At 40.4% G+C, this 11,886-nt stretch overlaps 1 protein-coding gene across 1 annotated transcript; it reads left to right on the forward strand.

Moving 5' to 3' along the window:
* Window positions 1-6,184: 6,184 nt before the first annotated feature.
* On the forward strand, window positions 6,185-9,621 carry LOC105751004 (mas-related G-protein coupled receptor member A1-like). The gene is given in 2 exon segments (XM_031942287.1): window positions 6,185-8,395; window positions 8,398-9,621. Coding segments are annotated over 2 exon segments (999 nt in total). The 5' UTR covers window positions 6,185-7,431; the 3' UTR covers window positions 8,433-9,621.
* Window positions 9,622-11,886: the final 2,265 nt, after the last annotated feature.

Consider the following 11,886-nt stretch of genomic DNA (forward strand, 5'->3'; position numbering starts at 1 on the left):
AGAGAGATATGAACCACTTCCCAGAATGAATGACTTTTCTGACTCAACAAGGATCCAACTCAATCTTCCCGATTTGCCCCAGTTAGCTTTTTTGTCCTAGTTCCCAAACAAGGGTTTCCACTGGCTTGAGTTTCTTTGGTATTAACAAAGTAAAAGGACCTTAATCCCCTTGGGAAGTTGCAGCCCCAGCATGCAGAGATGATAGGACAAACGTTCTTTAGCATGATCAGAAACCAAAACCAAACCAGAGACAACCCAGAGGACAGAATTTGAATTTGACAGTATTTGAATCCATCAGTGATCATAGCAGCTCTCCTTTCCTCATCAATGGCCCTCACACTCCTCAATCCCCACAGAGTCCTCCCAGTGCTGTCAAGCTCACATAGGAACTGAGGCCTGAGAGTTACAAATTGACCTAGAAAAACAAAAAATTTAAATAAATACATAATTTACAATTACAATTTAATCTGGTTTGGAGCATGTAGCCTGGACTCAGGGTTGTATGTTTGACTTTTAAAAATAAGATTCCTATATTTATAAGAATAGATTCCTATATTATGGTATTTGCTAAAAGAGATAGAATGAAGAGAATTTCCCCATGTGGAAGAATCTGGTTACCTTTATGGGATCATAGTATAATATCTCAGTTTCCCTGCCTCAATTTCCCTGAATTGTAATAGCTCAGTTTCCCTGAATTACTATGCTATATCATGAATAAAATATTATGGCCAATCCCTTTCCTTACCCATTAAGCTCTTGTCATTCTCACATTCCAGTAAGTCACAAAACTCCAGATGGCTTATCTCAAATGCCTGGGTATTTCCTTTTTCAGACTCCTGTCTCCTGCTCTTGACCTTCTTGACTCCTAGTCTGTCAGAACCAGAAAGTTATGATTCTTCCTGAAATTATAACTTGTCTAGTGTTCTGCCTCCCTTGCCTTTGTTTCCTTGATAGCTGTAGCTCTATAAAAGTCTATGGTATTAATTGCTCGCTGCTGGATTCTTTGAGACAAAAGTCCCAGTCAGCTGGCTAGTGACAGCTAGTCCAAATTTTTCACTATTAAACTATTGAAAACCTAATCTCCGTCTTGCTTCAGTTTCTCCAACATTACAAAAGGACTTTGCATTGGTTTGTGCTTCAAGGAATTGCTTCCATTTTACAGTTGAGTAACTGAGTCTAGAGATGTTAAGTGATTGGCCAAATGTGACACTGAATGTTGATGACTTCTTGCTGAAAACAAATAAAAAAATGTCTTGGAAGGTCTTTAACAAACCAAATAAGTTCCAGTTATTCTGTCTTCCCAATCTTAAGCAAACAGGATGTGAAAGATGACTTCTGGAGCTTTGTCATTGCTCCCCAGGAAGGTGATGAGGATAGGGAAAAGCACTGGGTCTTGGAATATTTGGATTATCTGAGGAAACAATGTGGCAAGAGTGTGACCCACATTCCTGACTCCAAGTTGGACACTCTATACATTCTGTCACCCAACTATCCCCTGTTGCTCTGATGCAAACCAAGGTTAGAAACTTGAAGGGCTCAATCCAGAAGGTCAGTGACTAGATTTTGTCCTGAATATCACTTTGAGAACATTGATAATTTATATTTCTCCAGTCTATGCTGTTCTTGGCTAGCACCACACTCAATAACCCCAGAAGTAGCAACTGGATCAGCACCAAACTCCCCCACCAGAAATAAACATAGTCCAACGCTAATATAATATGTGGACCTTTCAAGATATTCAAACTTTCTTTGAATTCTCTTTTCTTTCTTATATTTCTGTTGTTTACTGAATTTTCATTATTTGTTTCTCTCCAATTCTAGTTTCATTCAAAGAAATACAAAGTACTAAGTAAGGAAGTTAGCTGAAAGATTGATCAAACAAAAATTGATCCCCCCAAAGTGCCATTCTGCTTCCTTCCCTCAGCCCTGTGAGTCCCAGTCCATCTTAAGATCTCCTCCAGATCTTGTTAGCCAGATTTTTGTCACCAGGTTTTTGTGTTCCCTTTCCTAAACAAGGCAACCACGAGAGATAAAGATCCAGATACTCAGATGTGTATGAATACAGGGTGAGTAAGCACTGTACAGTACAGCCTATAGGATTCTCAGGGGCTGGGGATACTCCTTGACAATAGCCTGGAGGTTTCCATGTTGCTAGGGCTTGAAACCATAGGTCCTGACCAAGTTACTGTCCTGAGAAGTTTTTCCTGCACAAATTTTGACTTGCACCTTGAGAGGAAACATAGAAGCTTTTGGGAAAGGAAGATATAGGTTGGGTACTTGGGTAGTTTGGGGGTTGTTAAGGAGAAGATTTGCAAATGATTTAATCCTTTTGAAAAAAAAGATTCAATGAAAATTGAATCTAATTCAGAACCATGTTTTTGTTATTTTTTTCTCTTAGTACCATTTATTTTAGATATTCTATTGAAGAAGCTGAATTTCCTTATTCATCAGTTTCTGCCTTAAATACTCTAATTTGATGTCATCAAAGATGCCACATTGAATTCAGCAAAGTTTGGGGTTGTCCCTATCAAATCCATTCAATTCTGACAATAGGAAGGACAGTCAGAAATGTATTTCTTGTACATTTGAAAGGAATATATTCATTTTGGAGATAGTTGATGGGAAGTGCCTCGAATTCCCTTTTGCCTTTACCATATACCTGTCCCACTGTAAAGGTGAACACTCCAAAATAATAATGCCGCTTAACTAATACATTTGCACAATATACAGATAAAAATATACTTTAAAGGGATTTGACAATAGAAATACACAAATCTATGCAATTCACACTAATGCTAGCACTCGCTTAAAAAGGCAAACATTCCACAACTAACCAAGTGCATAATTAAATTGTTGCTTTCAACCATACACAAAACCAACCATGTCAGCAATTCTTATAGGAATAAAATGTACTGCTTGCAGAAAATAAAACTTATTACAATTACTAGTTATGAATTTTCCTCCATCCTGTTTTTACTCACTGTTGTCCTCAGCCTCTCTCTTTACCCTGTCCCTGTCCCCCTTACCCTCCTATTCCTTATTTTACCCACTCTTCTAAGAGATCTTATCATCTCTCCCGCCCCTCCTAAATCTGAACCTTCATGCTCTTCTAAAAGTCCCTCTCTTCTCCTGACCTGTTTTTCTTAAGAGCTCAAAATATATGAGCCCTTTGATCTCAGAGGTGAGATGAATGAGGTGGGAGACTCAGAATCTTGAAAAAAGGTTTTTTTCCCTCAATAATTCTTACACAAGGTTGGACTCTCAAGAAATAGTACACTTCCCCCCTGCATCTTTCAGCTTATAAGCACTTGATCATCGCATAGACCTTTTAAGATATTCGAACTTTCTTTGAATTCTCTTTTCGTTCTTATGTTTCTGTTGTTTTCTGCATTTTCATTATTTATTTCTATCCAATTCTAGTTTCATTCAAAGAAATGTTTCTAAGTTATTAATTTTATTGTTTTGAAAGTTTATTTTCATGATATGTATAGTCAGATTTCCAGGGATAATTTATTTTCCAGCGCAAGCAATTTTTCTTTGATTTGTGATATGTCAAATTCCAATATTTCTTTTTCTTTGCTGGTAAGTAGATCTGGATGATTCCAAATCTAATTCCTTTGTTCTTCATCTTTATCTTTATTAAAAATCTGCAACTTTGCCTCTGACATAGGACAGGTGTATCCTATTTATGGATAAAAAGAACATAAGTTTCCTATTACATGCAAGACTTTTTTGTCACTGAATTACATTTTATTTTTATGTCAATGTTATTGTGAGATGCTTTTTTGAGTTCTTTTGATTTTCATCATATTTCTCTGAAATTCAAGTGATTCTTAGGTTTTCTCAGGCTTCCTTAGTGCCTTCACCTTGAGATTATCTCCCATTTAATATCATATATGTGTGCATGTATACATGTATATGTAATTTTTATACAATTTTGTTTGCATGTTGGAACCGCAATAGACGTGGCCTTTAAGACTTTTAAAAAACTTTTCTTGTATCTTCAATTAGGTGCTGGATAAATGCTATTTAATTGATTGAAAATTATGAGTATTACAAAATAGTGGATTCATTTCATATCTTTCTTTTATTGAAAATGGGGTCAGGCCTGTGGAAGGGGAAGGTCTTTATGACCAAAGTAGAACTAGAGATCATTACTGATCACAAAATAGAAAATTTCGATTATACCAAACTGAAAAGTTTTTGTACAAACAAAACTAATGCAGACAAGATTAGAAGGGAAGCAATAAACTGGGAAAATATTTTTACAGTCAAAGGTTCTGATAAAGGCCTCATTTCCAAAATATATAGAGAATTAACTCTAATTTATAAAAAAAATCAAGCCATTCTCCAATTGAAAAATGGTCAAAGGATATGAACAGACAATTCTCAGATGAAGAAATTGAAACTATTTCTAGTCATATGAAAAGATGCTCCAAGTCATTATTAATCAGAGAAATGCAAATTAAGACAACTCTAAGATACCACTACACACCTGTCAGATTGGCTAAGATGACAGGAAAAAATAATGATGATTGTTGGAGGGGATGCGGGAAAACTGGGACATTGATGCATTGTTGGTGGAGTTGTGAACGAATCCAACCATTTTGGAGAGTAGTTTGGAACTATGCTCAAAAAGTTATCAAACTGTGCATACCCTTTGATCCAGCAGTGTTACTACTGGGATTATATCCCAAAGAGATTATAAAGAAGGGAAAGGGACCTGTATGTGCACGAATGTTTGTGGCAGCCCTTTTTGTAGTGGCTAAAAACTGGAAACTGAATGGATGTCCATCAGTTGGAGAATGGCTGAATAAATTGTGGTATATGAATATTATGGAATATTACTGTTCTGTAAGAAATGACCAACAGGATGATTTCAGAAAGGCCTGGAGAGACTTACACGAACTGATGCTGAGTGAAATGAGCAGGACCAGGAGATCATTATATACTTCAACAACAATACTATATGATGACCAGTTCTGATGGACCAGGCCATCCTCAGCAACGAGATCAACCAAATCATTTCCAATGGAGCAGTAATGAACTGAACCAGCTATGCCCAGAAAAAGAACTCTGGGAGATGACTAAAAACCATTACATTGAATTCCCAATCCCTATATTTATGCACACCTGCATTTTTGATTTCCTTCACAAGCTAATTGTACAATATTTCAGAGTCTGATTCTTTTTGTACAGCAAAATAACGTTTTGGTCATGTATACTTATTGTGTATCTAATTTATATTTTAATATATTTAACATCTACTGGTCATCCTGCCATCTAGGGAGGGGGGGGGTAAGAGGTGAAAAATTGGAACAAGAGGTTTGGCAATTGTTAATGCTGTAAAGTTACCCATGCATATATCCTGTAAATAAAAGGCTATTAAATAAATAAAAAAAAAGAAAGAAAGAAAATGGGGTCAGGGCAGTTGTAATTGAGACAAATGAGATTTTCTGCTATTGGTATTTCTCATCAATTATATTTTTGAGACTCCAGTGTTTATTACTAGACTCTAATGTCATTCTTTTGTATTTTTCTCCAGCCACTCCCCTTAGAAAAAAAGAATGAATAGTTCCAAGAAAATATCCACCTACCTCTGCTTTTGGGACTGTACAATGAATTGTTGAATAAGTTTCATTCTTAACACAAGTTCTTCCCTTGCTCCAAACTCTCTCACTTTGGGGTCTGGAAAGGTGTTTAGGGTGTTCTGCATCTGACAGCTCCTATGAGGGATGGAGGAAAATTTATAAGGTTGACAGAGAATTAAGAGCAGGAAGGTTATGAGTGGATGGAGGGGAGGAATGACATCAAGGAATAGAAAAAAATCTGCAGGAGAACTCATGGGAAGGAGTTCAATTCCACTGTCCCTTTGGGGTTTTTTAGACCAAGGTTATTACAGGAGGTTAGATTTCCTGAGAGAAATGATAGGCACAAAGTCAGGAGAATGAGACAGTTTGTCCAGAGGACTGAGGATATCAGCCTATGGTGGTGACTCAATTGGGTATCACTAAATAGGTCACAAGATAGAAGAATTAGGGGGAAGATGCTGAGATATTGCCCGAGAAGAGACATTTTCCAACTGCCTCTGACTTCTCATTGGCCAGTCATGCCTTGACAGGAAATCACAGGAGATACTCCAATCTCTTGATAACAATTGTTCATATACCGGACCTGACCAGAATCTACCGCAGGCAGCTCCAGCAAAAGGTTGGCACAGCTTCTTCAGGTCAGTCAATCAGGGAATGTCTTTCTTCTGCTAAATAAATATTAGGAGAGAATATGGGGAGGGTCACGTAAGGTGGGAGGATCTCCTTTTTACCATCAGGCATTGTTATGCTTGGATTCCACTGCCAGAGGAATCATGGGTCAGTTCTAAAGAAATCAGAAATCATGGGAATGGGAGAAAGAGCTTGTGTCATTGGTAGGGTCCACAGGACCACTGAGATTTGGGAGAGAATGAGAGAAAAGCTTCTTTCACATGAGTCTGGTCTTATCTCAACTCCACTTCTATATTCATACTTGATAAGGCCTGAAAAAGTTACCCTTTCCCCTGGTAAAAGTAAATCTGAGGATTTTTCTCTGATGGAAAGGTCGACCCAATCTTTGACGATCCAGTCAGCTTTTCTTTACAACTGAAGATGTCTGTGGGAAAATAGTTTTCCAATATATAGTGTCTAAGGGAATGTTCTCCTGATGTTCTGAATCTCTCTATATCTTGTCCCATCATTCTCTTTGTTTGTAACTACTTGGCATCAGAAAAACTAATTAATTAAAATGAAAAAAATCTAGTCCACCTAATTAGACGTGGACAGAATTCTTCACTCTCACAAAAAGGACTTCTCTTTGCTTCTTTTTCACTCTCTGTCCTGGGAAAGAGCGGTATTGAATTTGAAATGATTATTTTGAGCATCTTTGTCCCAAACTAGTCCATCTTTCCACACATGGGTCAATGTTGTGTCACATGACTTGTTAAATGAGACTGAAACAATTATGGAAAAATTTGAATAAACTGTCAATGACAACATGCAGGTGTTCATAATTTGTGGAAGAGGCTCCTCCTTTGGGGGGAAGTTCTTGATCCTGCTCAGAGGTCTCTCTACCCTTGAATCCTCTGTAAAAGTTCAATTCAGGCACTGATGCCCAAGGTCCACGCTCCATTCCTTCTTCGGTCAGGACGTGTGACATGAAAAACATTTATGAACTTTGGTCTGAAGGTAGGTTGGGGAAGGGGGTTGGACTGATGCAAGCATTTTTTGTCCATCCTTTGGGGGTAAGTCTCCCTTCCATGCTTCATTAAATTGGTTGTCACGAGGTGGGGAATGAAATCCTTGACCTCCCCCTGCCCCGGCATCCCTGATAGGCCATACCTGTGTTGTTTTATCCACAGGTTTATCACACTCAGCAGTGCCCAGGGGAGGTTTCTCCAGCATGGACCCAACCATTATGATGCAGATTTCTACCCAAATGCCCCAAGGCTCAGTTGATGGAAACCAGACTGAGAGAAATATTAATGAATCTCTCTTCATTTTCTGGAATCGTTGTGAATTTAGGGCATTTGTTGTTACACTTAACTTCATCGTATTGGCCATCAGCTTCTGTGGATTGGTGGCAAATGGATTGGTCCTCTGGCTCCTGGGCTTCTGCCTCACGAGGAACCCTTTCTCGGTCTACATCCTCAACCTGGCGGGGGCCGACTTCTTCTACCTGTGTGGCCAGATCATGCATTCAATCTCATTGATTTGGTTTGACTTTTCGGACCTGGTACCAACATTTATTCTCTCTCTCAAATTTTTCTTTTATACCCTGAGCCTGAGCCTCTTGGTCGCGATCAGCACCGAGCGCTGTCTCTCAGTTCTCTTCCCCATCTGGTACCGATGTCGCCGGCCTAAGCACACCTCTACCATTGTGTGCTTCCTCTTCTGGACACTTTACCTTCTAGGGAATCTGCTAGAAAGTGCTGCTTGTGGGTTAATTGCTTTTCTCCCCTCCGCCGCCTCCACCATAATGTCATGTCTGGCATGGGACTTGTTTTTTGTGGCCTTGCTCTTCTTGATGGTTTGCCTGCTGTGTGTGTCCAGCTTGACTCTAGTCCTTAAGGTCCAGTGCCATGCCCAGGGCAGACGACCCTCCAAACTCTACCTGATCATTCTCCTCACAATCCTCATGTTCTTGATCTGTGGCCTGCCTATTGGAATCCACTGGTTTCTCTTATATTGGTTCATAAATATGAAGTGTGTCATTTTTGTCTTTCAGCTTCTCTCCTGTGTGAACAGCAGCATAAACCCCTTTATTTACTTCTTTCTGGGTAGCTTCAGACAGAAGAAAAAGAGGGAGCCTCTCAGGGTAATCCTTCAGAGGGCCCTGAAAGATGAGACAGAGTGGGAGACATCAAGCACTCCCTCACAGAAATTATGGAAATGTCAGCCTGAGAATTCCCCTAGAGGGTTGGTGGAGAAAGAATAAGGGAGGATCCCTCTTGGGCATTGGGCTTGCACCATTGAATTCAGTCACATCTGTAGTGACTTTCCCCTCTCTTCTTCTCCCATTGCTTAGGAAGACACATGGCTTTTTACTTGTCCTACTTGGAAGTAAGATGGTTCTGAAGGCCGGGGGCCCCTAGATTTGATGAGAGAGTTGGCACTTGGGGCATCCTGATGGAGAAAGTAAAAATCCATCTTATTTGGAGACAGTTCCAGGGAAGCACACACTTTATGCGTTAAATCTGTCTACAAGGTGGAGAAGCATGTGGTCTAAGGCACTCCCCTCATATGGAATTCTACTCCAGCCCCAGACATGATCATTTCCATAATCACGTTACATTTTGAGACAGACTAGACAACTCCTTGGTTTGGGCCAGCTGAGGAAGGATGGGTTGCTTTTGCCTTTTGCAAGCACTCTGACTCATTCTATCCACTGAAGGATGGGTTACTCATCACGCACCTGCCTAATCCCACAACTCTCACATAGGATAAGTCAAAGACAGATCACATGGAACAATGGACACATAGAAGAAAAGTCAGTTCTTGTTCTAGGTGGCCATGGGCTCCTTTCCCTCCTCGGCTCTGCTCTCCTTTTTTATTTTACCCCCAGGACTTTACTTGGATCCAGCTTGAGCAGCGGGGTCTGGAACAGTGATCTGACCCTGACAATCGATAACACCGAGGGAATGCATCTGCTCCTCTCCCTGACTCAGCCCAGATGAAGGCAAGCCCTCGGGGAGCCATAGGCCCCTCTGCTCTCGGGACCTTCATTTCTCATCTACTTTGGCCATCATCTGAAAGTTCAACGAGCAGATTGCGTTCCGACAACGAAGTTGGGGATTCTTCACTCATGCTAGAATAAAGCACATGATCAGTCCTTCCCCACCTCCCAGACTCACCCTGCCCCAATGGCTTCATGTCCCATCACACCTACTTTCTGCCGCCTGGGATTGTAACCCCAGCTTTCTGGGCCCTCTGTGGGGACTTTTATTGCATCACTAATCCTGAGGGTAAAAAAAAAATCACCTCCATGAAGGAGTCTGTTCTTTAAGGGTCCCACAGAGCAATGTGTTCATGGAAACTGAGTCAGCATCCCAACTTGACTACTGCTTATATGAATAAACTACTTCCTTGGTCACACGACTCCATCTTTGTCTTTACTGCTCTTGATGATGAGTTGACTCCGTTCATTTCCCAGGGAAATCGAAGACTTCTAATGCTTCTTCCATTTTAAAATTTATGGTCTTGTGATCCATTTGTGGCTATTTCATTCCTAAGGGGATCTGGTCATGAGTTCCTCATGTTGGTATATTTCACCTTTCCAGTTGGTATATTATGTTTTTCATCCCTGTGGGGTGCGATCATTTTTTTTTCCTGAGGTAATTGGGGCTAAGTGACTCACCCCGGTCCTCACACAGCTAGGGTCACACAGCTAGAAAGTATTAAGTGTCTGAGGCCAGATTTGAATTCAGGTCCTCGACTTCAGGGTTGGTGCGCTCTCCACTGCACCACCTAAGCTGCCCCTAGCATTATCTTTTGATGTCAGAGCTTTTCCACATTTTTATGACATAGGGACTTTGTCAATCAGTCTGGTGAAGCCTTTGGACCCATTTTTAGAATGATGCTTTAAAATAGAATTGCTAAAGAAATGTTTTATTAAAATGCAATTATTAACATGTTAATTAAAACCAAACAACGAGGGGCAGTTAGATGGTGCAGTGGATAGAGCTGGAATCAAGGACCTTAATTTAAATCCAGACTCAGATACTTAACACTTACTAATTGTGTGACTCTGGGCAAGTCATTTAAATCCAATTGCCTCATCAAAATGACAAATTCACAGACATCTGCTTAATGTATCTTTTTTCTTAGTTAATTCTGATAGGTCATGTTTGGTAGGTTTGTAGGAGGAAAGGCGATATGTGGGCCAAACCTTTTGGATGGTTCAGGGTGGGAATTGAAAATAGGGTTGCCATGTAAATTTTAGATTCGAGGACCACTAACTTTCCTGATGGGTCCAATGTCCCACACAGTCTGACGCCATTTGCTTCTCTAATATCCATGTGGTACAGCAAGAGATCACTGAAGGTCCCTGCACATTGAGGTTCACTTAAGATAGGATGTGGACTAGAGTCAGAGTGGGAATGGTGGAGATCTGTATTATTGGAGCATTGGTTATCCCCTGAGGAAAGAAGCTGTTGGATTAATGGATATTTCTGCTTGAGCTAATATTTTCCCCAAGCAATTGTCAAGGTACTAGGACCTTGTTCTCTAGAGCTAATCTCCAGCAAGCAAGCTGAGCTTGAGCTAAGCATAACAACAATCCTTTGTGCGGACCCTCTGGAGGACGTCAGCCACAACAGAGTCCCAGAATTGTTTCTGGTTATAAAATCAATTTGTCACATTGCCGCTCTTACCCCTCATTGTCAGAGCCACAGTTTGCCGAGTAGCCATTGGCAGCCTCCACAGTGCTTTGGATCTCCCAACTAAAGATGGAGCCCCAGCACATGTATTTTGGCTTGCAAGCCATTTTCCTCACTTTTAAATTAAATTTGTGTTTGATTCCTGCCTCTCCTGTGTCCAGCCTGCTCTGTTCATTGCTGGCCATTCACAGATTAGAGACCAGTATCATCTGATGGATACAATCAACTAATTTGTATTTTAATCCTGTTTGTTGAATAATTTTTTTTCTTCAAGAAGAAATTAGTGAGTGTGTGAGTTATTGGATACTTTTAGCCTTGATAAATTATCACCATGACTTAGCTCCCTGAATTTATGTGTTACGGGTTTCCAATTCTGGTTAGATTTTATGATCCTCCATAATTTTGTCCAGCCAAGGAGACATGTTCTTGATACTCCTCCAATTCCCTGCTTTCTTGGCCATTTTTCGGTAACTGAAAGCTACACGGGGACCGAGCTCTGCGTCCCATGGTTCTTGCATTTCAAGTTGGTCCCCCATGTGACCTCAACATTTTCTCCTCAAGCTCCCCCTCACCCAAGCACTGTAGTATTGCTTTCTGCTACATTTACTAGGCAGACTTTCCTACTGATTAGCCTCCCTATTCTCTCTCCTCCATTCAAACCTAGGTTTCTGGGGGAGAGCCTTCCTAGGCATCGGTGTCCCACCTCCATCTCACTGAGATTCTGTAACAGTGACTGGTAGGGGAATATGAGGAATATACCATAATTGTAAAATTAGGGGAGGAACATAGAAAAGTGGACACACATATCAGATAAAGTTTGAAGGGGAAAAGTCATTGCTAATAAGGACAATCAGCGCACAAACCTTGGGGAGGCAGTATTTAAATAGGGTAGAGCAGGGTAGGGTTTTTTTTTAAGTCATATGACTCAGAACAAGCAATGAACGACATGTGGATAGAAAAAGTGTGACAGGGAACACACG

Source organism: Sarcophilus harrisii, chromosome 6 (assembly GCF_902635505.1).
Source record: "Sarcophilus harrisii chromosome 6, mSarHar1.11, whole genome shotgun sequence".
Taxonomy (NCBI): Eukaryota; Metazoa; Chordata; class Mammalia; order Dasyuromorphia; family Dasyuridae; genus Sarcophilus; species Sarcophilus harrisii.